A 27,813-nucleotide genomic window follows, 5' to 3' on the forward strand; every position below is an offset into this window, starting at 1 on the left:
CCTGTCCAGTGTACTAACTGCCAAAACATGGAAAAACTACGAAGTTGATTACATAGTAGTGCATACTTTAAAGGATGAGTTTGTAAACTTCAAAACTTCAAAAAAGGGATTCAAAATGCCTGCCTGTACAAGCGGCGAGAGACTTTTAGAGAAAGGTTTGATGAAGTGCCTGTCACCTATCACCTCTCACAACAGTTTCAATTAAAAAGCTAGCAACCTCCAGCTGACTCTGAAATAAGATCAAAAGCACACAGATTTCACCTTTCCACAGTTTATTTCCTTTTAAAATAATTCATACAAATGCATACAGTCACAAACATATCTTTGTCAGGTTGTCAGGTTTCGACCAAAAATAATGATATTTACTGTAGAATATAGAATATGTATACTGTATATTGCTACGCCTACTACTTTACCATAAGAGGGAACGAAAGTAGGCAACAGTGGACTGTATGTTACTACCAGGGATGGAATTTCAAGGAGCACCTCTGCGCTTTGAACGCTTACTCCGCTGTTTTTAATTGTGGCACCCGTTGGTTTGAATAAGGAATGCTTAGAGTTTATATTGGGAAGTACGACCAAAGAGTCCCCCCCCCCCCCCCCCCCCCACACACACACACGTAACGTCAGGCATCTGGTGAGGAAAGATTAAAGATCTAGGTTCAAACTATGTCAGCGACTATTTCCTCTCAGGATTTTAGGGTTGTAGCCTGACGGTGATATTTAACCTGTCATCTGTACCAGACTCCCCGTTCAGATGCTGGCTAGTGAAAACTCGACATTGGCCCGGGCTACACGATACTCACAGATGGCTAGTGAAATTTCCATCCCTGATTGCTACGCTCGCTACCTCACCATGACGACAACCAGGTAGGCAACAGTGAACTGTTTTTTTTTTTTTACAACTCAGCTGCTGGTAGAAGGGGATCGAGACAGCACCGTCGCCTTTAGCTGGCCTGCTGACCTCAACAACGCACGAGCTGCAGTCGTCTATCAATATTCCTGATAGCAAAGGGGTTTCACATATTTGACCTCTGACATGAAAATTTGAATTACTGGCCTAAGTGTTTTTTTTCTTAACATCATACTTAGATGGCAGTTTTTATAATGACGCCTCGTGTACTCGAGTACTAGCCACCACCCCTTCTCCCAGTGCTGCTTTTTTTTTTTTTTTTTTTTGGACACAGATACAACCAAGTCACATTGACACAGGCAGGCAGAACACCATATGTACACATAGACACGGAGGCCACAGAAGGTGGCTAAACGGTATACTCAGGAAGGAGCCGTCGTGAAATGTTAAAGGGATACTACGCACTGGAGCAATCCATACATTCTGACATGCTACCATTAAACATCTTTACTTCCCTCTGCATATATGATGTCTCACGTTTTTTGGGGGGTTTTCACAAGCAGGTTCCTCTTTTAGAAAGCTGTTTTAACTGACAAGCCATGAAGTATTTTTTAAGTTCTCAAAAGCTGGACTTGGGAGCCGATCAAAAATACGAAGATTTGGTTTGACCTGCCCTCAGTAACCTTCGCCCGTCCTTAACTGAATGTGACGTCTGTACACGTGAACTGAACTTCAAATAGGAAGCGAAAGGGGTTTTGGCAGAAGGTAGTGCAGTTGAATAACATTTTTCTTTTTTCCTAATGTAGTTTTTCCACAAGTCTGTTGGTTGATTTGTCATATATCCAGAGCTAAAAGAGCAACTTCTGTAAAATACTTACTTAGCAGCAAGAAGCCACACACACACTGACTCATCAATGTTGTGCATCGTTTGTAAACCTCGGTGTGCTGAACTGTTCGTGCTCCATGAGCTGGACGATTCCTCTGTGATAGCGGAAGTACTGGATCGTTGCACGAGAAGAAGACAAAGATGCGTACATGGACAACCTGCTGTGATTAACACAACCACTCAATTTTGCGATTCAAAATTGCGACCGGGGATGAAGTCGCCCCTTTGCCAAGCATACCATTTTGCCACCTTCCGACAGCCTTTTCCTCCCACAACTCCCTCAATTTGGGATCAAACATTTACACAAGTCCAAGAGCAAAGTCACATGCCCCTTTAACGTGACAAACAAAAGCAAACTTTAGATCGGCTTTCGCGCTTGTTAAAGTTCTTTTTTTCTAATGTAGTGGGACACCAAAAGGCAAGCAGGTAGAAAAACAAAAGCACAAAGTGGCATAAAAAAAATGTTTTTTTTCTTTTTTTAAACAGAACAAAAGTAATAACATACCATCTTGCGGAAATGTAATTTCCTGAGGTGGTGTGCAAAAAAGCTGCCTTTTTTGTTGGGGGGCTTGTTAATTTGGGGACATACAGAACAAAACAAACAGATACTGTATTCTCAAACCAGTTTGGCTACAGAGAGAGAACACACACTGTAACTCTTGTTTTTGTGTAAGAGTGGAATACATATATCAGTATCTTCTTAACGCAGGTTTCTAAAAACTGTACACAGACAGGTTTCATTCATTTCATAACCTACCATTTTTGCTTGTACATCAAACTAAGGAGAAGAAAAAAACAGAATAAGGAGAGAAAGACATGAGAGGTGCTCCTCTAACTTTGGACACACTACAGTCTAAGACAGCAGAATTTGATTTAGTGTTTTTTTTGTTCTTTTCAAATCAAGAGATAGTTAATATTTATTTAGTTCTTCTTCTTCTGGCAGAGTAAACAATTTTAAAACTCGACTAAAGTTGTTATGTGAACGTCAACCTGCTGACCTTGAATGTTGCAGTCTTTATCAGGACTTCTGGTTTGGTATGTGGACAACTGTCTTGAGCTTTCATTAAAACATTTGACGGCTATCCACTACTCATCCTCCTCTTCTTCCTCTTCTGAGTGTGGAGTGGCAGCAGGGAACCATTTGCCAGGGAGAGTTTTGAATCGATAGTTTTTTGGGACCTCATCCTGTGGATGTGATGCTCTGTGAACCTGTCTGATAACATGTCATTAGGGAACGTACTGCTTTGACACCGGTTGCCATGCCGACCTCCTCCAGTTGCCATACAACCCGGGCAGGCGTGCGTGTGTGTGTTTGTGTGTGTGCGTGGCTACAGTTGGTCGTTCAGATGCTGCTCTCTGTCGCCCTCTGGTGGCTTCACTGTGTTTTGTCCAGGAGATGGAGCATGAGGAGGGTGTGTGATAGCGGGTGGGAGGGTGTGTGTGATGGGCACGGCGCTGGGCACAATGCCTTCAACTGGAGGCGGGAGGCCACCGGCTGGCAAGCTGACAACCCCTGGGGGATACCTGGAGGTGTGTGAGAGAGACACACGACTGAGTCATGAAGGAACCTGTGAAACGACTGATACATATGTGACCTTTCTGAAACTCAGTCGTTGTACTGGGTCACATTAGCATTAGTGAAGCCAGGTGGAATATTTTGACTGCTGTATTGAAGGGTCCATCCATCTAAATTCCCCCCAAAAAAAATCCATAGTGGTATTAAGCCATGAAGATTTCATCTGTGGTGCTGCCTGGCATGTAAAATATTCAACAGCACCATCTTTTTTCCAGAAACAGTGTCCTTATTTTTACTTGGACTTACATGCTGTCAGCTCTTTTCATTGGGACTGTCTCTACAGGGAATTCTTAGGAAATATGCTGTTGTTGAATTTTTAAATGTCATTTTCTTTAATTCTGGTGAGCACCGTGAACAAAATTGAAATTGGCTCTGTTTTATTGTGATGGTGGCAAAATCTCAGAGAAGTATATCTGAAAACCATATTCATAGCAAGATTCTACTAGGGATGGGAGTGACAGGATATATTCCTTAGTAAGTTGACCCTTACCGACATTATTATACCCATTAATTTGTTTTTTAGTCGCTCACCTGTGATATTTTGTTCCTGTAGTGTTTTGCATAATGAGTGGAGAAGAAGTCACTTCGTCCCCAGCATCGAAATAAATCAAAATACAAAAATGTTAATAAGTTGGGTTTTTATTTTTATTTTTTACATCTAGCAGCCACAGTATTGGATCAGTGATGGATCAGGTGTCATATGGTCAATATTGAACCATAAAAAAGAGCCTTGATCAGCCTTCGGGCAGGTGCTGCTGGTCAGCAGTAGACATCACAAGTGACTCGCTGGCAGATGAAAAAAATATATATATCTAACAGTAAATATATGGAATAGTTTGTGAGCCTTAAAACCCTGTTACTGGCCACAAAACAAGACACAAGCATGTTTATTATAACCCAAGACGAATTGCACTGACTGACTCAGGTTTCTTACTGTGTAGATACCTGTAAGCCCCGTTGAGCTCGGGGTGGACGGTGGCCGGGTCGACTCCTGTCCAGTGGTTGTTCTGTGTGAGGAACTCCTTATTCACACAGTTCTTCAGACTGTCTGGGATGCGACCTGAAAAACATAGACAGCGCAAAATAAAGAGATGATGAAGTGCTTGAGTAGAAAGAGGTTCTCTACTCACAGGGGAACTAGTTAGTGTCACTGCACTACGTTTCAGAACAGGTGTGTGTGGGGTATTTCTCCCCCCCCCCCCCCTCCCTCACTAGCCCACTTTCCATAGAGACAGAGAAGGTAGGCATGATTAAACAGGCCATTGGTAAACAGAGCGAGCCACTGGGGAAACCATTGAACCAGAGAATGGAAAAGGGAGAGTAAAAAAAACGAGGATAGAAAGGAGGAGGCAGACTGTGAAAGGCCTTTAATCTCCCTCTCTGCTAAAAAAAAATCAAATAAGATGGATGGTTTACCCTCGAGTGCAGCAGAACACCTAAAACATATCTCTTTTAAGACTATGAGTTTACATCTTTCAGCATGTGTGTGCGTGCGCTACCTGTGATAGCCCTGCGGATCTCCCTGGCTGCCTCCTCTCTCATCTCCAGCGACGCCTGTTCACTGTACCAGGCAGCGTGCGGGGTGCAGATGAGATTGGGGGCGTCCTTCAGTGGGCCCTGACTGAAACTGACACAGAACAAGCGGCGCGACTTACAGCTGCAACAAAGGTTTTCATTTATGAATGAATGATATTGTTTTAATTACCAAGCTAATCAATTAGCCGTCAAACAACAATTAACAGTTCCTCTCTTTTAAATGTCTTATTTTGTCCGATGAACCGTCAAAATCCAAAGATTCCTTCCAAAAAAGTCTGAGAGGTTGTTGTTTTTGTTTTTTTTACCTGATTTGATTTTCAAGCAATTATCAACATTTCTGTTAATTGATCAGTTAATTTTATAATAAGAACATTTTAACCATAATTTGGACTATGGCTGAAACAATAAGTTAATTAATCATAGAGAAGACCAACGCTATCATTTTGTGAGCATGTTAAATGTGAATATTTTGCTGGTGTGTCTTTATCTTCTGTGATATTAAATAGAAGACATTTGAAAACATTACCCTGGAGTGTAAGAGAAGATACTCGATAATGAAAGTATGCGTTAGCTGCGGTCCTAATGTGTTCCACTCTATTCACATTTTCTTGTGCTGCAAAAGTATATGTTATACAAAAAGCCCTTAGGCATGTATAAGGCCTGATATTAAATTTGACCATTATTTATATTCACTTGAAATGACACTACATTAGAATGAAATGCTGTCTTACCATATATTTATATTCCTGTCACAACATCACTGTGTGTGTGTGTGTGTGTGTGTGTGTGTGTGTGTGTGTGTGTGTGTGTGTGTGTGTGTGTGTGTGTGTGTGTGTGTGTGTGTGTGTGTGTGTGTGTGTGTGTGTGTGTGTGTGTGTGTGTGTGTGTGTGTGTGGAAACAGTGAGTTTATTACCTGAAAGGCTCTGTCTCATGAACATCCAGAGCTGCTCCACGTATCCTCCCCTCCTTCAGAGCCTGAGCCAGGGCCTTCTCGTCCACCAGACCCCCCCTGGCTGTGTTGACCAGGAACGCCCCCTGACGCATCTTTAACACGTATAAACATCATTTACTTAAATCTAAGAAAAACATAGATTTTTCGTTCTCTCTTTTTTTTAATTCAAATCATTCAAAGGCACAATTAAAGTAAATATTCACCGTCATCAATGTTGGCTAATTGTCTTTAAAATGTGCAAATACGGAGAAACCAAACTTGTACATGAGAGCTTAGAAAGCACTTGTCGTCCCCTTGTAATGTAATATTCTGCTTTCGGTGCAGAATCCTGAACATAATGATAAATATGTGGGGTTTTATCGATAGTATCGATTCCTTCTTTGTTCCTCCAGCAAGGTCAGAATTGCTGAGGAGCCGTAAAAAAAAAGAGTCACGGTCATCATAGTCATCATATGCAGTGTGTGTGCGGAGTAGTTCATCTGTATGCAGGTAATGGGCTTCCCTGGGTTTCCACCCTCTTAAATATGAATGGCCTCGGGTTGCTGCAGTTGATGTATGGATAAATAAATCATTCGTGTGTGTGTGTGTGTGTGTGTGTGTGTGTGTGTGTGTGTGTGTGTGTGTGTGTGTGTGTGTGTGTGTGTGTGTGTGTGTGTGTGTGTGTGTGTGTGTGTGTGTGTGTGTGTGTGTGTGTGTGTGTGTGTGACCTGTTTGATGGTGAAGTCGTTGATCAGGTGGTGGTTGTGTTCGTTCAGGCTGCAGTGCAGAGAGACGCAGTCAGAGTGGAAGAGCAGGTCCTGAGGACAAAGACAGACACGAGTATTGATGTACTCCTCTCCTCTGTTCACACGACCCCTCGGAGGGGACATGTATACATCACTGCGGTCTTCTTTATAATGAGGTAATAGATGTAGTAATATCATATAAGCTGCTTTTTTAGACACAGACAAATGTTTAAATGAAATACAGAGGGGAGATTGATTAGCTGCCACTTCTTTCGTGACATCACTGGATTCCTGTTGATTGTGTTTGAGCATAAACATTTATTTCCTTTTATAAAACACCCAAGTGTCTGGATTTCACAGAAACAAACTGTCCTCTGTGTGTGTGCGTGTGCTACCTGTAGTGTGGTGACCCTTTGCAGTCCCAGCGATCTTTCTACTCCGTCTGCCAAATAAGGGTCATAGAAGATCACATTGAAGCCAAAGGCCTTGGCTCGAAGGGCGACGGCCTGGCCCACTCGACCTAGAGACACATGAACACACACAGGTACACACATTATTACACACACAGACATAGACACATTTCAACACACATTAAACATTAAAACTCATTCTCACCCAATAGTGAACATTTGTGCGTCTAAAATATCCTCCTATTTTTTTTCCTGTAAAAATTCCATAATGCTCTGGCTACACACGTCTGCTCATTATTGCTGGAAAATCCTCTGACTGCACAGGGAGGAGATTTACATTCTACTTCTGGTTTAAGCCGCTTATATTTTATTGGCAGTAACTCCTTGGGAAGCCAATTTAGCTGAGCACAGGATGAAAACTTCTCAAGATTATAATGTAAAGGAGAGGGAAATGGTTTGACGGAAACGTTTCCTCAGCAGCGACCTGATGGAAAATCTCGACAATCCAACCGACTTATGTTGAGTTAGTTTTAGATGACACTGACGCGGCATCACTCACCGAGTCCGATGAGTCCCAGTGTCTCCCCTCTGATCCTCGCCGCGCCAGACGCCACCTCTCGGATCTGCTCCACGCTCTGAACCCGCGTGCCCTCCCGGAGAGCCTGGCATGAATATCGATTTGATTATTACAAGCAAAAAAACCAACAAAAAACTGTTTAACGTGATCCAGGTATATTTGATAAGGATGTCAGGACTCTGCATTTAATGAACAGAGTAGAGTCTAAATCCTTTCAGAATTCATGATCATGATCAGAATGTGTCAACAACATAATAATTCAAACTTCTAACTGAGTTGAGGAACAAATCATTTTACTGTACCTTCTACACCTTACATCAACGTCTTTCAAATACAGCCACATTCTAAAGGAAACGAAACGTTTCAATTTTGCTGATTTGTCTGTAGACCATTATTAGTGACTGTCGGAACCGAAACTGTGACAACCAAACGTGCACCTCTAACCAATCAATGCATTTCAAATTCATTCATTTAATTTGATTCCAATCCATATCCATCCCCCTTTTTATCAGCCGCGCCATAGGCCACAAACCTGATGCAGCCAGGTGGTGCGTCGGTACAAGGTGAGGATGTGGCACAGCGTGGAGTCGGCCGTCTCCTCCACCGAGGCCGCTGGCATGTTACATACAGCGATGCCTGTTCGACCACAGAGCAGATAAGGATTTGTAATAGCTTTTTTGGGGGGGTATTTATGGAAAGAGATGAAGTCTGGCAGAAAAGCTGTTTTGGTAGAGGAGTGCAGGCGGGAGACAGGATGTCAGCAGTTTTCTGTACAAACACCGCAGAGAACTTCGAAATGACAGAGGCTCTTGGTGGGAGAAGATAGTAAAGCTCTGGATGTTGAAGGAGAGAGGTGGGGGGGTTTTTTAAATGCCACACTGAGGTTACTTTTTCTGTAAAAATTTCCATCGGAAGATCGAAATGAAAATGTTCTTAAAGAATAATTAATAATTAGTGTATTTATAGAACACTTGTAGAGTTACAAAGTGCCTAACAGTCGAACCAATGTAGTAAACTGTACAGTGAAGACAGAGCAGTGAAACAAGTAGAAGCATCCAAAGAGGAATACGACTTTGTTCCAATTAAAGAAAACGCTATAAAAGTGAGTTTTTTTAAACAAGGAGAATATATACATCAATCCTTTCATTTTTTATCTAAACTTCTAATCTCTGTTACGCTCATGATAAATTATACTTTTATAGAGATGTTATAATTTAGAAAATTAAAATAACAGCAACGTTGGTGGTTAATTAACTGTGATTAAAAATTAGGAAAACTAAACTGAACAACAGAACAAAAACAAGCTTTTTTTAAAAATGAATGTACAAATGATCATTCCTCACCTAAAATAGTTCTGAATTGTTACTACAACATCTGAATTAAGTTTATTATATTATTATATTATTAAAAAAAATCTATTGAACTAAACTGGTGAAGAAAGTAAAGGTTGTTCAACAACAAAGTTAAACTCTGCTCAACTTCGCAGCGACACAAAGCAGCAAATTGTCAAATTCTGTACATGGAAGGTTAGTTGTCGTGTGTTGTGGCATGTGGTTGCGTGCGCTCACCCAATTCCCCGGCTGATTTGATGTCAATGTTGTCGTAGCCGCTGCCGATGCGGACGATTATACGCAGAGCTTTAAACTTCTCCAGGTCTTCTCTCATCAGAGTGATGGTGTGGTACATCAGAGCTCCTACAGCTTCGTTCAGCACCTGAACACACACACATTCGACGAGTGTCAGTTCACAGACAAAAAGCTTCACCTGGAAACAGAGTAATGGCCGAGTCGTTGGCATCCCGTCCTTGTGTAGGTGTGAGCACAATTGACTGCGTGGCTCTGCCGTTCACCGAGTTCACTGTCGCTGTGTTTCCATATCGGCCTTTTTCTGAATGTGCCGTTTATATCGTCCTCATATCCTGTTTAAAATATTCCTGCCTGCATGGAATTTCCTGAGTATTACCATGGAAACTAAGCTTCTATAACGGCGGGAAACGAGATAAGGTGTGTCCACATCTGGAGAAACTGACTAATATTAGCAGCAGTCTCATTCTCACGGAGAGTCTCTGTGGCCGCCAATCACCACCTTCTTCTCTTTATCGACGATGAGATATAGAAAACTGATTATCATATAAAATGGGACTACATAAAAACCAGTCAGCATCAGCCGTCACATTTATTTGATTCTCAGTGGATCTTTCCATCTTTTTTTTTTTTTTAACTTTGCCATCCGCCTCTTTATATGCGTGAGCAGGTGAAAATGACAGGCGGTTCAATTACAATAAAGAAGTCCTTTTAATCGCACAATGAGGTGGCTGCTCGCTACAGAGCCAGAGAGATAGAGAGCGAGCGAGGGAAAGAGCCATCTGTTTCTCCCACGCTGTGGCCCAGTGAGTGCCCTCACAGAGCGAGTGCGCCTGGCAGACGCCCAGGACCAGACGTAACCCTGCCAGACATACAAACCCATTTACAATCCATAGTGGCTGTGGCAAGATCGGAGTCTGACCCACATTTTAACTTTTAACTCTCTGTGCTCTTCTTTATTCTTCCCCGTTTACTTTCACCATCTTTATTTAGATCATCTTTTTCTTTGTTTTTTTTCGCCCCCTGTCTTTTGATCAGGCTTTAGCTAAATAAAGACTATAAAGCATTGTTTTGATAACTTCAGATCCTCCTTTTCTTAAATTCTAATGCTGCATTCATGTGATGTTGGTGCAATGGGAAGACCAGGAAGACGTTGTGGGTTTTCCCCTCGTCTGTCCGTGAAGTCACATTATTTAAATTGCCTAATAAGGTACTTTTATCATGTTGTGTGTGCAGTTAGAAACTGCTGCATACAGTAAATACAAGTTTCCACTGGATAAATTTACATCCAGTTGGAAATTTTAAATTCACAGGTCAACATAGAATCCCACTGTGTGTGTTTGTGTGTGGGTGTGGGTGGGTGGGTGGGTGTGTGTGGGTTGGGGGGGTGCGTGTGTGTGTGTGTGTGTGTGTGTTTCATCATTTAGTCAAGTTAACACAGTATTACCTTCTCGTGGATCTCCTGAGTGGACTGAGCGTCACAGAAGGCCACAGTTGCTACGTCTTTCAGGATGGGCATCTCCACAGTGCAGTCGCGGCCGTCCAGCAGCGCCACCAGGGGGCGCGGGTGCATGGGCCCGTTCATGATGGGTGGCCTGATACCTACACACACACACACACACACACACACACACACACACACACACACGAAAAGAGATGGGCAGAATATTAACGATAAACAAATAAAAATAGTCCTCATTGTCAGAGGTGATAGAAGTGTTCAAATGCATTTAATCTGCGTAATTTCTTACTGTTCTGATGGAACCGCTACACAGCTGCAGTCCCCCTCAGAGAAAATAGAAAAAGCCCCCCCACTGTATATTAATAAACCTTCAGGCCTGCATTCATTTGCACCATAGCCCCCGTGTCTTTAACATATCCGTTAGTGTCAGTAATTTATATATGAAAATGTGTGGCTGCTCCTGGGCAAAGACAACGTCCTGCCTCACCTGCATCCCATAATATTCCTGCTCCAGACTGATGCAGTTGCTATGACAACCGTGACAGTAAGCATGGGGGGGGGCAATTCCCAGGGCAGCTGTCACGCTGCAGCAGAGAGGTCCTCTTGAAAGAGCTTGTGTAACTGTTTTTCCTCCTTATTCCTTTTACATTGTTTCACTTTATCACAGATTTTTTTTCAAACAGTTTGCTGACTCGTTGAAACCGGCGGTAATTGGGAAGATGGATGAGATAGTTTCTACAGGGACTGTAGGTGTGTAGAAAATAGTATGGACTAGACTTACCCCTCAAGAATTAAAACTCAGCAAGTGGAAAAAAAACTGAGCTTCCTTTGAGTATTTTACCCTGTTCCGCATTATTTTAATGAAGTAATTTATTCATGGTGAATGTAAGAGCTCGCCCCTGTGGACCACTGAGACCGACCACAGGGAGCAACTGACAGACAAATGGGGCAGCACTTTTCTGGCAGTCTTGGCCAGAAAAGCAACTGACCATGAAGGCTGGAGCTCCAGATTATCTCTCAAGCACATAGTCGCTATGATTGGATGTTGATTTATAAATATGCAACATGAATTGTGTTTCGTAAAATCAAAGGAGTTGAAAAGTTCACCGATGACGATAAGTATAGTTCTTGTGGGCGGGGTGACACCTGCAGAGAGAGGAATCTGAGATCTGTCAGTAACTGAGTGAGAGTGAGCTCCCGCTGTAACCTTTCACAGGACCTTTTTATTAAATCACCTCTTCAGATTGGACCATTACCCAGAGAGTGATTTCAGGCAGTTCCACGAGGATAAGTAGCATTTAACAAGGCAGATGCACCCGACAGGTTTAACAAGTGCAGTGGTCGACGGGAAACTGCTCTTGCTGTCGTTTTCCGTAAGTGTAACCTCCCACTGCAATCGTCCTGGATCTGTGGTCTGTCTTTCCTTTCAGGTGACTGAAGGGTTAATCATCTCAGATCACTGACATCTGACGGACAGACAGATGTTGATTCAGAGGAAAAATGTGAGTGTGTGATTTGTCTCTTTGACATGTTACATTTCGCCAGCCCTAAAGATGAAATACGTGCATAGTTGATGCTGACTCTGCTCATCACTCATTGTTGACTTCTTCCCATCTGAGATGTTCAGGCCGACTTCTGAAATAAGAAGCTGCCTCCGTCATTTTTCTCAAAAAATATTCCCCCTAGAACTTTTTTTGTTTTTGTTTTTGCAACTCACTCCTCCAAATGGAACCTGATGTAACACCTCTAAAATCAATGCGAAAGGAGCCAAACCGTTTTTTCGGAATCTGCATTCGACACTCTCTGCAATACTTCGAAATTCCAAGGATCCCTGAGTATCCGACTTGTGGACAGATGTTTGGCAGCTCCCATCTCGCAAATCAGCCTTGGAAAAATGTGCACATGGATACTTAGCAATGCTCCACCTGTCAGAGCTGTCATTAGAGAGCCCACGAGCAAAATAAATTAAAGGAAAAGTGTCTGGTGGAAACATACTCATACTGCCAGTATGTGTCATTAGTCTCTGATTACACTGCCGTTGCGTTGTAATTTAACTTTTTTTTCTTGTATTTCATCTACATAATATTTCTACATCAGCTCTGAGCTTAGTTCACGTTTTCCGAGAAAAGACGCAGCATGTTGTGTTTCATGTTGGTGCTAAATGGTTTGCAGAGATGTCATCGTGACCTTTATGTGGTGACATCTAAACGGGACAAATGTTTTCATAACTTGTCAGCTTTTTAAAAAAAATCTACGTTTCAGTTCTTGGAAATGTTTTGACACGTTGCAACATCAACTGCATTTGACCAGTTACAAATTACTTGCTGCAGTGAAAATGATACTGTGTTGTACTGGACAGCTCCCAGAAGTTAATGAGGCGACATCCACAACACTACTACATTTTCAAAAAAATTTTTTTACGCATTACTGCTCTTACGTTTACACCTGCCTGAAGTTTGGGAAGGCTGCTTTTGTGTAGCTGCATGAATAACATGAACAAGATGCAGCAAAAAAACTTGAAATAAGCTTCCCATGGGCAAACGCAGATGGATGATCTTCCTCGTCCTCATAAGTGGTTTCAGAAAGCCAATACTCGTCTAAAAACATACTGCTTAGTCTTGATTTATTTTCCCCCAACAGCCTCTTTTTCCAGGTTGTTGACTGAGCCGATGTGCATGCATGAGGAAATAATGTATACAGTGATTACATGCCTACATGCTTCCTGCTCCACTGTGCTGCAGCGTTCGGGGTTTTGTGACAGAAGTGTTGAGAGAACAGACGAGATACTGTGAAGACATCACTTAGATCCGAGGTGCTACTTCTACAGCAGCACTTCTCCCTGCTTAGATTTATTTTTTTTCATACAACATACTCACGAGTTATTTTTTAAACTAGCATGTACTTCCTCCGGCGTGCAGAGCACAACGGGAGTGCAGTACGTGTGGGAGTAAACACAGTCGCCGTAACCATGGAATTGGTGCATACAATTAGCATTGGGACTGTGGCGCTTATTTTTGCATCTTCATTTACATCTTCAAAACAGATTCAGCTAAATGTCTAGAATCCTGGTTTCTGCCCTGATCGTTGTAGTCGTGACGCCTTGTCTCACTTGAACCTGACTGTACGAAGATTAAAATCACTTCCTGTGTGCTTTCACTATTCAAACAAAACCAAAGGATAACATTCTTTTTTCTGAAGAGGGCTGACAACTTTTCTGTATCGTCTCCTTATCTCCATCATCCGATTACAGCATGAAACCTGATCTGATGAAGCAGCCCAGCACATCGCTGGAAGACCAATAAGGTGAAACTGAAATCCTCACAGTGCCTTTATGTGGCCCGGTAAAACATTTGCTTTCTGTAATGGGGGTTTGCCTGGAGGCCATTGCACTTAGACATCAATACAAAATCAATGGTGCGTAGCTGAGAAATTGGAATTCAACAAGAACAGAAAGTGCTGTGGGGCTTCAGCTCGTTCTAACTCCGATGTAATCATAAACAGCACGCTCGCCTGTATGTGCTGCACTATACAGTTTGTTTGTTTTTTTCTGGGTGGCCTCTAAACTCATCCTTTGTGAGATTTAAATTGAGCCGAAACACTTTTTGTGGTTCAGTGATGGGCTGCGTAATCGATGTTCACTCGAACCAAAATACTGAAATCTGGTCAGTCTAGTCAGTCGTGCAGCAAGGAGGCAGTTTTTTTGGGGGCGGGGATTGGATTTGGATTTATTTATTTTATTTTTTTGGAGAGTAACAAAGATTCCCGACATTTCCCCAGCACACACTTGGTCAGAGCGAGGGAGGAAATAGCTCTCATTCCAGCTCCAAGCATGACCTTGGAAGGACCAGCACCACTGGCTGTCTGCTGAGTTGTAGTATTCTGCCTCTCTGTCTCTCCCACACACACACACACACACACACCCACACACACACACACACCTAATCTCATCATCGTAAATATTAATCCACTCTCTCTCTCTTTGAATTCTTAAATCCAACAAACTCGAACGGCCATTATCTCCTATAGTCTCTTTTAATTCATGTATTTTCTCGTTTTGCCGTCGCATTAAACACTCACACATTCATTTCTTCATTATATTAAATAATTGCTCAGACCTAAAACCTCATTCATCTCTTCCATCTCTCCTCCCTCCCTCTTTCTCTCTCTCTCTCTCTCTCCCTCCCTCTCTATCCCCCATAGCCCTGGGCTTGGGTGATTGCTGGGAGCTTTCACGGTGCAAACAGCCCTTTACACAGCCAATGGGGCCACAGCCCCAGTTCTGCCATTGCCATCCACTTTTTTTTTTTTCCTTCGACTACGCTCAGAGTCACTACTGTGTCCTGTGAACATTTTGAGGCAATGCAGTAGTTGTGATTTGCAACGAAGGCCAAGCTCAGGAAAGATAAGAAGGATAAAAGATATTTCTTTTCAATAAAAAAGAAAATCCATCCGTGTAGTTTCTGCTGAAGGAGCTGCTGTGCGAACTGACTGACCCTGAGCTGAAAATTGTGTTGCAGATTTTTTTGTAATCAGACCCAAATGACTCTTTAGCGCTGTTCGACTGATATTCCGAGATGGAAAAAGCCTCTGCCAACAACTGCCTGGACTGCAGCGGCTCGAGAGCCAGTGGGAAAAGCCCTGCAGCCGGCCTGAGTTCAGCTGTCACTGACCAGCTCACAGGAACAGCTGGATTTCTGTCCCTGAGGAACAACACAATGTTTCCGAACTGTCCGTCCACAGAGACCAGGATGTCCAGGATCAGCATTTTTCATGTGTTTCCCCAGAAACACAGATAGCTGTCTGCCAAAATGAGCTGCGAGGCCGAACACACAACAACGGTCTGTCACCACGCTCTCTTACACGCGGCATCTGCAGTCTAGTCTAGTTTGTTGTAACTTTAAACGTGGTTAGTATATAAATCTGTAGCTGAAACGATTAGTCATTTAAGCAATTAGTTGATGCACAGAAAAATGATCTGCAACTACGTTGATGATTCATTTTTAATGAAGGCACCATGTTTGTTTTCCCTGTATTTCCAGACATTTTGTACATTAACAAGTTTATTGATTAATCACTTTAGCTGATGAAAGAATTATGAAATGTGTCCAAAACAACAGACCCATTAGTAACATCAGATTCTTAATCAATATTGTTTAAATCAGCAAAACACATTTATTAACTTCTCTGTTTCATATCGTTTCACTCTGAATATCTTTGGACTGTCGACTGAAGATATCTGAAAACAACATCTTAGACTCTTTTTATCATTGTGGGGGTTTTTTTTTGATTTGACTATTCTCTGACTTTGTATAGACCAAGTCATTTATCACGGAATCGAGAAAACGGCCGATTGTGAAAAAAAATAGTTTCGATTTACGTAAATCTCATTCATGTTTGTTGTGTTGACTATGACAAGCACAAACATGAGCACAATCACTTTCACGGCCATGAAAGATGTATTAAGATCAAAGCGAGCATTTCAGTCTATTCACACACACACACACACAAAACATTTTCAGTTCTTGCCAAAGGTACCTAGTCTGGGTCTGGATCCCCTCCATTGGGCAGATAACCTGCCTGTCCAATCAAAACCGATTGTCTGATAATGGGCGGGGTTTATACCACGACGCGGACGGTACTTTCAAATTTCTCACACAAAAACGGCAACACTGGTTCACAGACATTTTGGAATCTTCATCACGGACATCTTTCTGTACGTTCTAGTCTGTCGACATTTACGCATCGCTAAACAGACGTCACATGATTCGTCTGCGTCCGTTGGTAACGCCTCTTGGAAGTCTGAAATAAACCGAGAGGTCCTATTGGCTACGCCAGGCCAATGATGCCCACTCAGCCAGCAGCCTCATCGGCCTCTTAGTTCTGGAATAGATCAGACTTCCTGAATTTAAATCTCTATTCAGTCCCATTTTTTCGACTGAACTGAAAATGAACCCAGCGGAGTCGAGGTCACACTTCAGCAAACCGTGTTTGTATTTTGCGCTGTGGAGCGGAGAGCAGAGCGTTGCTGTCGCCGCCTGCGATCAGTCGGCCGCCTGCTGCAACTGTAGCGACCAAACCATCGAGCCACGGCGCGGCTGATTTATAACGCCGGCTCCTGTGGCAGGCAGCGACATGACGTGGTTAAAAGGCCCCTATGTCAGTCTTTCACTCGCTCAGTGTTGATCCTTCCATCCTTTCATCTCCTGTTGCCTCATTTTTAGATCTCCATCTCTCATTTCAGTCTCATTTCCCCAGGCTTTCTTTATCTCCCTTGCCATTTCCTTTTTCTTCTCTCCTGTCTTGCCCCCTCTCTCTAAGAATGAAAAAAAAAAATCCCAACAACAACAACATCATGTTTTACACATACTGTATTTATGTGACTTAAAAACATCTGAATGTGCAGGTCCAAAGGTACAAAGTGTTCAGGCAGCTTGAGGTTTCTGCTTCTGTCTTTCATTTTTTTGTTTTTGTCTTTTATCTCTCACTACCCACACATCGGTTCCCAGGGAGGAAAGACAAGAAGACAGACACATCCCTCACCTGCAGTCTTCACAGCCTTCACATCCCCCCCACACACACACACTCACACATGCACACACCGCCCAACCCATATAGAAATACAGGTGCAGACACAGCATACCCATCCATGCAGGTTGACATAACTAATATGAGATATGTGATATATGATACATACAAGTGCTTACACATAGAAGTGATCAGCCTGCAGGTCTTCTCTTTCCCCCTCTCTCACACACTGACTCATATATATATATATGTATTTGTGTGTGTGTGTGTGTGTGTGTGTATATATATATATATATGCACACACACACAAATACAAGGTCTTAATTTGCAGGTACTGTATCAGCAAGCCAGTTCAGGTTTGTCCGTTTCTTGTTCGCGTTACTAAAACACCAGCACCATGGAGGTAGAAAAAACTAAATATTTTTCTATTAAATCTGTGTATTTCCTTATTTTTTATGGCAGGCGGGGGGGGGGGGCACCATGCAAGCTGCCATAAACCAAGAAGGTAAAGTACTGGCACATACAAAAGTTACACTGCAGGAAATACTACATTTAATATACAGGCCGTAACTGGATTACTGTATGGCCGTCGGCCAGTTATATTGGATTAACTGTTAATATGCAGAAGAAATTCACAATCACTTTGAAGTTACAATTGGATTTGGGTCAGTCTGGATACTCGGGAGTAAATGTGCCCCATTAACGGATTACGAAGGCCATGAGAGACTTATTATTATTATTATTATTATATTATTATTATTTTTAGATTAAGGGTTCTCGAACTTGTGTCCAAGGACCAACATGGGGGGGGGGGGTTCAAGGGCAAAAGCTAAAATTAAAAAAATCAGTTGGTCTTTTTAGTCAATATGTGATCTGAAACAGAGAGACGGTTCCTGGGCATGTGACACCTCGTTAATGTCGGTGTACAAAGCCTCCTATCGCTGACAATAGATGTAAATCCGTGTGTGACACACTAATGGCAAAGCTGCATGTGAGTTCCTGCTCCACGGCTTCCAGCTGAGTGATGTGTCTCAGCTGCGTGTCTCATTCTCCAAACACACTCACAGACAGTGCACGTTTCCGACGTAGTGGCTGCTTTTCATTACGGGCTCATGAGTTGAATTACAGCCTGTCTGCTAATTGTTGTTTTGGGACGCTGCGCTCCAGGCCTGTTATTTTATCTGCACACGATGTTACTGGTATTTAACCACCTGTCTTTGCCGACATGCCTCTCAGTTACATTTTTCGCTTCATGACTGGCATGTAATTGAATGTAACTGGCAAGTTTTCTTACAGCGGCTAACCTTCGCTGCATATGCCGTGAATGCCTTTTCAGCGGCGGCTGGTGGATCTTTCCCCTTCTACTGCTGCTTCCCTTTTCAGCTCAAGCTTTTTCTTGTGTGCGTTACACATAATAGACTTTGCCTTTCAATTGCCCTGACTACATGCGGTCTCTTTGGCTGAGCACTTAAGGCTTTATAGATTTTCATTTTGCCAGTTATACCTGCATGGGCATTTCAAATTTTTTTTTTTTTGGACTAGTCAGATTCATGAGTCACTGCTTCAATCAAAGGCTCAACTCAAAATGCTCATCTGTGAAGATGATTCAAATTTGAAAGCAATTACGTAATGTAAAGTGTTTCCACATTTAACATCTTTTTTAAAGTGTGTGTCTATGGCAAATGCGAATGTTTAAGAATCGGAGCGTCTAACAAAAGTGATCTGTGGTGCTGTGGATATGTAAAGACTTTTAAAAATTAAAACAGTCAATCCATTCAAAAAACAGTCGTCTTTTCATCGCCGTCGTTGGCCATATCCTGCCGTGCAGGTGTGTTTCACGACTTTTAACCTAGTTGTCCCTCCCTGTGACGCTGGGTTGTGGTTTTCTGGAGTTGGCAACTTGTCACAACATGAGCAGTTTCCTCGATTTTGTCCTTTGACATAGTAATGCGACCTAACCTCCTGGTGGGAAACTACCTGGAGCTAAACAGTTTCTAAGTTCATTCTGTAAAATCAAATACACTCATCAAATTAGACAAATCAGCAATGAAATGTGTCTTTAATCCGGAAAATCACATTTCACAACGGATGCATGTGGTGACTAGCGTGTGTGACTAGGTCTTGAGAGGAGACATGACTCGACACTACAAAGAGTCGCATTCAAACAAAGTATGAATCAGATTTTACTCATTACTTTAAATTGTGGAAAAATAATATCAGATGTGAAGCTATTCACCCACTTTGATATGCAATACACAAATATTCATACTTTCCATGTGTTTGTGTTTAAACGAGTTTAAAAAAAATACAATTTATTATTTAGTTCTGTCTAATTAAGGGGTTTTTAATATAATTTGTATAATTGCAAAAAATAAACATAGTTTATATAAAACAAAATAACGAGCCAGTAATTTAGTTTGATCCTGGAGACCCTTGCGCAGGGGTTGTCACTTATTTTTTAAAGGCACGCACTGATCACGGTCTCGCAAACAAATTCTTGCTGATTTTAATAAATTTCTATGAACTTTGTTTGAATGTTCCCCAGATATTAGAACACGTTTTCCCTCTTGCTACGGCCGTGCCACTGCATAAGTCTCTCCCCCCATCCTCCTTGTCGTCTTTCAGGAAACAAAGGATGAATTTTGGCCGGTGTGAGCTCCTCCACATTCCTTCTCTCTCTCTCGCTCACACACACACACACACACACACACAAAGGTATCTTTTTTTTTATGATTCATGAGTCCCTGCATAAATTATAGGTTCAACTCAAAACAATCATCTGTGACAATGATAAAAATGTGAAAGAAATTACACAATACAATATTTCAGTATTTACCATATGTGTAAGTGTGTATTTTATGTACAAATGTATTAAAAACTGGATCAGCTAACCTTCTCCAAGCTCATCTGTAGTGTTTAAGATATGTAAGCTTATGAAAAGTTTTATTTTTTTTAACTCAGTTGTCATTTCATAGCTGTGCAGGTGTGTTTCATGACTTTTACATTAGTAGAACCTCCCTCTGATATTGCGTTGTGGTTTTCTGGCGTTGGCAACTTGTCACAACATGAGCAGTTTCCTCGATTTTTGTTCTTTGAAATAATAATGCGACGTAACCTCCTGGTTGGAAACGGCCTGGAGCTAAACAGTGTCTAAGATCATTCTGTAAAATCAAAAACAAATTACACCGAAGTCTTTTATCTTAAATCGCATTTAACAAGGGGTGTAGGCAGTGACTTGTGAGTGTATGTCATGGATCTAGGTCTTTTTCGTGAGATCAGAAATGACTTTAACAGTCACAGTTCAGAGGAGCCCTGCCGTCCAAATCATAAATCAACACATCCATCAATCACCTGGAATGACAAACTGATTTTAAGGCAAATCTTTAAGGGTCAACCGTCTTCACTGTTTGGCGAAACCGAGCAGACGATCAGATCGGACGCACAGTTATTGACTGGTGGTGGTGGAAAACCTTCCTGACACATAATTCACGCTCGTTATCCCCGTGACCTTGGAATCTCGAAGCTGTTGAGGAGTAATTTGTGGGTGACGGACGGGGGCGGGGGCTGGGTGTCAGGGCTTCAACTTTAATCTTTGATGTCATCAAGAGGCACAGCCCGCAGCTTGTTGATGACATCATATTACAATCTGGTTTCTTTCGGGAGGAAACTGCTTCGCAAAAATTCAGAGTTGATCGTTTATCCTCACACCCGCCGCCTCCTGTTCCTCCACCCCCCACCCAGCCTCCACAACCCCCCCCCCCCCCCCCCCCCCCCCCCCTTATTCCTCAGCAGCTGTACCTTGATCCCATTTTCTAGAAGTCTTTTCCAGACCTTATCATAAGATGCATCTGTCACGTGTGTGTGTGTGTGTGTGTGTGTGTGTGTGTGTGTGTGTGTGTGTGTGTGTGTGTGAACCCAGCGGCGTGTGTGCAGTTGAGTTCCCTATACATGTGAGTATGTATGCACATGCATGCTTGTGTGTGTGTGTCTGTGTCTGTGTGTGTTTTAAGGCGTAAAGAAGCACAATGACAGAATGAAAGGGAAATATGTGTCATGTCCTTGCTAGCCCTCGAAGGAGAGAGAGATCTATTTCTGTCGCCACAAATGGAGGTGTTCAAGCAGCCTTCAATAGCAGAGATTTGCCTCTTCACACACACACACACACACACACACACGCACGAACGCACGCAACCACACACGTACACACAGAGCTTCAGAGAAAAGGCTAACCATTCTTGTGTGGCGATAGAGAGGCTGAGATATATAAAAGATAGTGGAGTGAGAGAATTACAGTAGGAAGAGAAGAAGGAGGGCACAAGAGAAGGGAGAGGAAGAGAGAGAAGGGGGAGGGGAGGAGGAGGAAGGCAGAATAATGTACACTGAGTTCACAAATATTGGCCCACACACACACACACACACACACTTCCCCCACATAAAAGCAGAGTGCTCGTTGTTTACCTAGAGGCATGCCTTTGTTGAGGAGATGTGAGCTTCCCATGGCGTGTTCCCCAGCCGGCCAGCACACAGCACAAGCCTACAGTCTTCACACAGCAGACATGAACAGGAATCCAGTCAGCATATGGCGGCTGTGACCAGCTACCTCGCTTCCCTTAGTCCTTCTCCCAGCCCCTTAGTGACAAGCATACACATGTGCTCCCCCTCTTTTCTCTCTCTCTCTCTCTCGCTCTCTCCCCTCCCTTCCGTCCCCTTTGCTCGCCGCTCTCTCTATCTGTCTTACCCCTCCCTCCCTGCCTGCCGTCTCTAGTAACCTCCCTCCCCTTCCTTTCTCACTTTCTATTACAGCAAATCTGTCTTTCCGTTCTCCCTCTGTCTCCGTCACCCCCCCCCCCCCCCCCCCATAAAAAGAAATTATAAAATATCATACATGTACAGGAGCAAAAGGGCACGAGAGTGTAAACGAGACCAGCCAGAGTAAGAGACTATTATGTGTTTGAGTGTGTGTGTGTGTGTGTGTGTGTGTGAGAGAAAGAGAGTGAGCAGGAATGGGGAGGAGCCAACCGGACGAAATTCATCTTTTGTTTCCTGAAAGACGACAGGAAGGGAAAAAAGAAAAGAAAAGAAAGAGTTATGCAATGACACGGCTGTAGTGAGAGAGGAAAAACTTGTTCTAATATCGGAGGTAAAAAAAGTTGGTAAAACTTTATTATAGTCAGCTCAATTGTTCAAATTCAATTCTGAGATCCAAGTGTGTTCACCTCATTGCGGAAACATTCAAACTTGGTTATTATGGTTAAGTTATTCAATTAAATCGCTATAAAGACCTTGAAGGTTCACAGTTAGACTGAACTCAATAATAAATTGTACTTTAAAGAATCCATAAATAATCCAGAATGTCAGCAAGTTTGAATCACCTGTATGATGACAGGTGTAATTCCTTTTGAGTCATGTGGGTAAATTGTATCACATATGATATTATTAGGCAAATAACAAGCAAAAAATTCCCTAGACTTGTTTAGATGCAACTCTGAACGGAACTTTGTAATTATTAGAATTGATAATCAAAGCTTTAATAATACGAGCATCGTTACAGTTCTGAACAAAACTCTCAAATAACACGAGGATCTCTTGACATGGCTAATCTTGGAGGTTTAGCCATGTTCAATTCCGTTCAGAAGTGTTTTCTTTGGGTTGGGACGAGAAACTAGCCCCTGTGGCTTTTTGACTTCAGCCTGTGACAAATCACTACGGCATTTAGTTGAAATAAACAATTATGGAAAAGTTTGCCTAATAATAGGCTTATTTTTTTAATATGTACACAACATTTTTGTCTATTTCCAAATTTCTAATGGGCCAACAGTCTAATTATTCAATGTAAGTGATTCCATAATGGAATCCTTTTTTTTTTTGCTCTAACACTTCCTCAAACTGGCTCATTAAAATAGTTAATCTTAATTGAGTTTGTGTATTATCAGTGTTATTACTTTATTTTTGCAACAGGTACTAATTTCTCTGTTTGGGTTCAGTTTATTGGGTTTTATTCATGTAGCAATAGATTGTTTCTATAAATATGTGCATGTAAATATGGCTGGCATCCGATTGTGTCGTTAATCTGATACGTTTTGTGAAGCAGGATCAAATCACTTTGCATCTCTGAGCTTTGGTCTGGTAAACACCCGAACTCCCTCTCAGACTTGACCACTTGAAAACCACAGTGATGTGAGATGTCCCTCTAACTGCTAGGGCATAACCTATTTTACAGCAATGGTGGTTACATCACATGCTCGCCGTTGGTAAATGTCACAGACAGCCGGTGGGCGAGATGTTCAAATCAAGAAAGTGGCAGAGGGTCAGGGAAACCAACACGGTTTGGTATTGGCTGATTTCAAACCTCACCCCTGTCATTCCTGTCGTCAACTACTGGCTTTACTCCAAACAGAAAGATTAAATATATGAAACGTATATGAAGATGAGTTTTGTGAATGTGTTCAGACATGCACTGAAGTCCCGACATTTTCCTGAATTTTTTCCAGAGGGGCTGCATGTGGACATTTCTCGTGTGAGTGAGCCCATGTGAGAATACAGAAGGAAAATCTGTGGAAATTTCGCAGCGAGCGATCGGGCGTGTTGTTGACCGTAAACATTTCTTCTGCTTTCCGCAGCAGAATTATCGTCACTTCCTGTCTCCTTCATGATCTACCAAGGTGCAACAGAATGTTTCAGAAATGTACCTGATGGTGTGAACGCGTCTGAAACTCAGACTAGGGCTGGGCGATAAAACGATTACCATATGTATCGCTATAGACACGTAATCAATATCAATAGAAAATGCATTCGATAGAACGTTTCGATCATTTTTTTTTTCCTCCTCTGGTACCTAGCAACGTATGGAGTGACACGCCTAATAGCCAATCATGTAACATTATCACGTTTGGTTGCGCCATCTCGTTGGCTCGTGTTTGTGTTTCTTTGGTCATAAAAATTATCAATAATTATCGATATCGACCGATATGAAACACTTATATGGTGATACAGTTTTCAGCCATATCGCCCAGCCCTAACTCGGACCCAATTTTCCTGACATTTTCCTGGAGTTCATGTCTGAAATTGGCTCTAGATCGCTGCCACTAGCACCACTCCAGGCGTCCACACTAGAAACACACGACTCAATCGTTCGTCAGATGAATCGTGGACAGAATCAAAAGGGGGACTTTTCAAATCTGTGTCCTCGTTTGAGTAGTGAAGTGATAAAAGCCCTCATGTTCATCATGCAAAACCTGACACAAAAGTCCCCGTCTGAAGTGGCAGCTGCTCTGAACAAACATGAGCCTGCTCCTGAGTAAACGAAAAAAAGAAAGAAATGTTTCTGATGATACGTGAGGCATGCTACCCGTTGCAGAGAGTCTCGCAACCACTTACTATACGTGCACTTATACAACTTGCTAGTCCGGTCTTGGTGCTCGCGACGAATTCAAACTGACAAGCTGGAGTCGACAATGTGAGAAGCTACAGACACAGTTATCTTGTTGACAAAGGCAGACGGCCACTTCACTGCAGCCTCCTTTGACACGCAGGACATAAACGCTGCCCAGGAAATAGAGGAAACATTCTGTGCTTCTAAACAAGGATGGAGAGAGGGGAGGACGGGGGCAACACGATTGTTCTAGATGCACAGGGAACCAAAAAAGAAGAAGAAGAAAAAAGAAAAGAAGATGAGGGCTTGAACATGTAATGATCGATAGGATACGTGTTTTCTTTAACTGCACTGTTCAGTCTTTACAGTGATGTTCACGCGTGCAGTTTGTGAGGGTGGACATTAACAGTCACACCCTCTCCTCCCCTTCATCACCACCCCCCCCCCCCCCCCCCCCCCCCCCCCCCGATGTTTCCTATTGTCCCCCTCCTCTTCAGTTTCTCTCCTGTACCTCTCCCTCCCTCCCTCCCACTCCTCCCCTCTCTGTCTGCCTCCCCCCCCTCTCCCCTTTTCCTTGTCTCTTTACCTCCTGCTCTTCCATCTGCTCATCTTGCTTTCTTGTCTTCTATCCCTCCCAATTTCTCTCTCTCGATCTCATTGGCACTCCATCACGTCCCCCCTCCCCTGCCTCCTCATTCATACATCACTTTCACTTTCTCTTTTTTTTTTCATCTCGGGCTTTCACACCGCACATCCTCCACCCTCCCCACCTCGCAGCCCTTCTCTTCTCTCTGTAGTCACTGCAGCGTGTCTAATGGTTCGGCTCCTTCTCAGCAGATCCACCACGCGGAGGCCAGGCATGCAGCAGCCCCGGCTAACGCCTCCCCAACCGCTGGCCTTATCAAGACTGACAGCCACCTAGACCTAGAGCTATCGCAAACACACACACACACACACACACACACACATGGACACATAATTACAAGGACAAACGCCTGCAAGTGCACAAAGATACAAGCTTGTGCGCAGAGAAATTCATACACGGTACAACCGCATGAGCAGCACAAGTTGCACAATAATGCAGCTGCAGCATGAATTATGACCAAAAATCAGATGCAAAACACACGTGGATGTCTGCACACGCACGTACACGACACATGACACACACTGCAGCCACAAACGCTCCGTGCCAATCATAGGAGCTGAGAAATTGCAGATGCAGGCACATAAACAGACATCAGTTTGGATATATGGATCCTGACAAGAGAGCTGCACAACAATGTGGACGCTGCTACAGAGCAGATACTGGAGAAACTAGCAATCTAATCTGCCATAGCAGGAGACGGGTACCGCAGGCATGAAGAATCGAACCCACGTGTAGAAAGGAGAGGGAGGGGAGGTAAGAGGAGAGGAGTGAAACGTAGGAGCAGGGGGGTGGAAAAGAGGAGTGGAGGGGCAGAGGAGATATGGGAAGCAGAGAAGGAGGATGAGGAGAATAAGAAAAGGGTGAGGGAATAAAGGAAGAAGAATCAATAATATCACAAAATGTCAGATGCTGAAAATTTACAGACCGTTTTTAGTTGTCAGCGAAAATGTAACGTCACATGGTGTCGTGGTTCGAGGCTGATGGATAGAAAACTGGCATCTTAAATCTCAAGATTAGAAAATGATCAGTGGAGATCCAACACCCGCCTCCTCCCGCAACAGAGAAAAATATCAATCTATTTGTAAGACGCTTAAACATCTAACATCAAAGATAATGCAGAGGGGTGTCATTTAATGTATTTGACGTGTTCTTGATAACTTTGCTATTTTTACTTACAAATAAACCTGCAGATTATTTTCTTGAGTTTGGTGAATGAAATGTCAGAAATCTAATTTTCAAACTGACCAGTCTACAGATGTTGGTGACTTGTCTACCCTGAAGTCTAAAAGTCAAAGAGGGAAATTTACGGTCACAGGTGACAATGAAAAGCTGAAAATCCTCACATCTAAGGAGCCGGGACAGTTATATTCAGCTTTTTTTTACTTCCTGAAATATCGATTATCAAAATAGTTGCAGATTGTTTTTCTTTTTTCATTTGACAAATTCAATGAATCAGCCGGTTCTTTAAAAAGCTTTTTTTTGGAGGGGTCACGGTTTCTTACTTTACTCTTGACAGCATCTATACTGAGCGACTTTTACAGCTACTTGTGATCAGAGACCTGGAGTGCACTGGAGGAAATGTAGTTGAGTTTAAACTTTCAAGTTTGGTACACAAATTGTACCGTATGATTTTCATTTTTTTCTTTAAAAAAAAACAATCACCCTAAATTTGAAAGTCACAAAAGCAGTGCAGGGCCACCTGGTGTTCTTCGGATGTACACTGCCCTCTGAGATTTGTTATTGATCATATCGTTGTTTACGATGAAAGACGATTATTTTCTTCCTACATTCAACAAATAGTGCCAACATTCAACAAATCGCTCTGGGCTGAAATCCATTTTTAAAGAGGCAGAGATACCAAGATGCCAAGTTCTTCATTAATAAATAACTATCCTGCTGTCACACAAACAAAAATAAACATATGTTCATAACAAACTGGCCTTCATTCTATAAGTGCACAAGCTTTGACTTCCCCTTTATTTGGCCTTTGGAGTTATCTCTTCAGACTGCGACAAGGCTGCTGGTACCACATAAACATTGAACACAGATTACACACAGGCAGCACTCGACACGGGGCCAAAGAAACATCACAGACCTTGCATCACCTTCCTCTCTCTCTCTGTGTGTGTCCACTGCTCCACCCTGTTCCAAAGCAGTGAGGGCGGTGTGGGGCGTGCAGCAAATAATAGGGCCAATTGTAAGAGGTTACAATTTGTGCCAGCCAATCAGCACGACTCGGCACTGGACAGCGGCCAATGGCAGTATGTTCGCCACGGCTGGGGGGGAGGGTGCTCTCGAGTGTAGTGGGGAGTCATATGAATTGTTATCTGTATTTCAAATATATATTTTATAATAAAAGATATATGTCCACTTCTTTTTTCAGGTGGCTGTTTTGAATTATATACCAGTTTTTGTTTCATGCGAAACATAATACAGGATTTCTTGAAGCTGTCCATTGATCAGGCTCTTTGAGGTTTGATTCTCCATATTTGTATGGCTTCTAATTTGTAAAATTGAGTATTGTCTGTCAGTATGACACAAATTATCCCTCTTTGAAAATACTGCTGTTGCCAATGCAACTCCCTGAACACACATGGCTTATATACAACCTACTGTACATACTGTTGTCTGTAGAAATTTGTATCATAGGAAGATTTTGGATGTGACCTTTCATCCTTTGGTGTTACAGCAGGGCTACAACTAATGATC

The 27,813-nt window shown here is 42.6% G+C and overlaps 2 protein-coding genes across 9 annotated transcripts in view; one reads left to right on the forward strand and one right to left on the reverse strand.

Annotated features, from left to right (window-relative positions):
• maea (macrophage erythroblast attacher, E3 ubiquitin ligase) overlaps positions 1–27,813 on the forward strand; it is a 72,185-nt gene that overhangs the window by 32,821 nt on the left and 11,551 nt on the right. For 2 of the 3 annotated variants that reach the window (XM_035649356.2, XM_035649357.2), the window contains exon 5: positions 745–870. The exons of the other annotated variant lie outside the window; for it this stretch is intronic. The gene's annotated coding sequence lies outside the window, so the exon portion shown is untranslated. The remainder of the gene's footprint in view (positions 1–744; positions 871–27,813) is intronic. 3 annotated transcript variants of the gene reach the window in all.
• LOC118319188 (C-terminal-binding protein 1) lies at positions 256–27,671 on the reverse strand. Of its 6 annotated transcripts, none has more exons than XM_035649349.2 (12): positions 27,200–27,670; positions 10,851–10,874; positions 10,547–10,701; positions 9,085–9,229; positions 8,049–8,152; positions 7,499–7,601; positions 6,925–7,049; positions 6,512–6,601; positions 5,766–5,896; positions 4,815–4,942; positions 4,261–4,375; positions 256–3,263 (listed from the first exon to the last, which is right to left on the reverse strand). In XM_035649349.2, the coding sequence occupies exons 3-12, from the start codon at positions 10,682–10,684 to the stop codon at positions 3,068–3,070; spliced, it is 1,275 nt and encodes a 424-aa protein (XP_035505242.1). In that variant the 5' UTR covers positions 10,685–10,701; positions 10,851–10,874; positions 27,200–27,670; the 3' UTR covers positions 256–3,067. The 6 variants fall into 6 exon arrangements, with proteins under 6 accessions (XP_035505242.1, XP_035505244.1, XP_035505241.1 ...); XM_035649351.2 differs by lacking the exon at positions 27,200–27,670 and adding an exon at positions 21,545–21,791; XM_035649352.2 differs by lacking the exons at positions 10,851–10,874; positions 27,200–27,670 and adding exons at positions 3,847–3,898; positions 21,545–21,793 and having other exon boundaries at positions 3,074–3,263.

The sequence above is a fragment of the Scophthalmus maximus genome, chromosome 9 (genome assembly GCF_022379125.1).
Source record: "Scophthalmus maximus strain ysfricsl-2021 chromosome 9, ASM2237912v1, whole genome shotgun sequence".
In the NCBI taxonomy this organism is placed as follows: domain Eukaryota; kingdom Metazoa; phylum Chordata; class Actinopteri; order Pleuronectiformes; family Scophthalmidae; genus Scophthalmus; species Scophthalmus maximus.

Coding starts and splice junctions, on each gene's coding strand:
- LOC118319188 (XM_035649347.2), bottom strand. CDS start 21,584: ATGGGAAGCTCACATCTCCTCAACAAAGGCATGCCTCTAG. Junction 7,050..7,498: donor ACTGGGACTCATCGGACTCG/GTGAGTGATGCC, acceptor ATGTGTCTCTAG/GTCGAGTGGGCCAGGCCGTC. Junction 4,943..5,765: donor CATGAGACAGAGCCTTTCAG/GTAATAAACTCA, acceptor GTTCTGTGTCAG/TTTCAGTCAGGGCCCACTGA.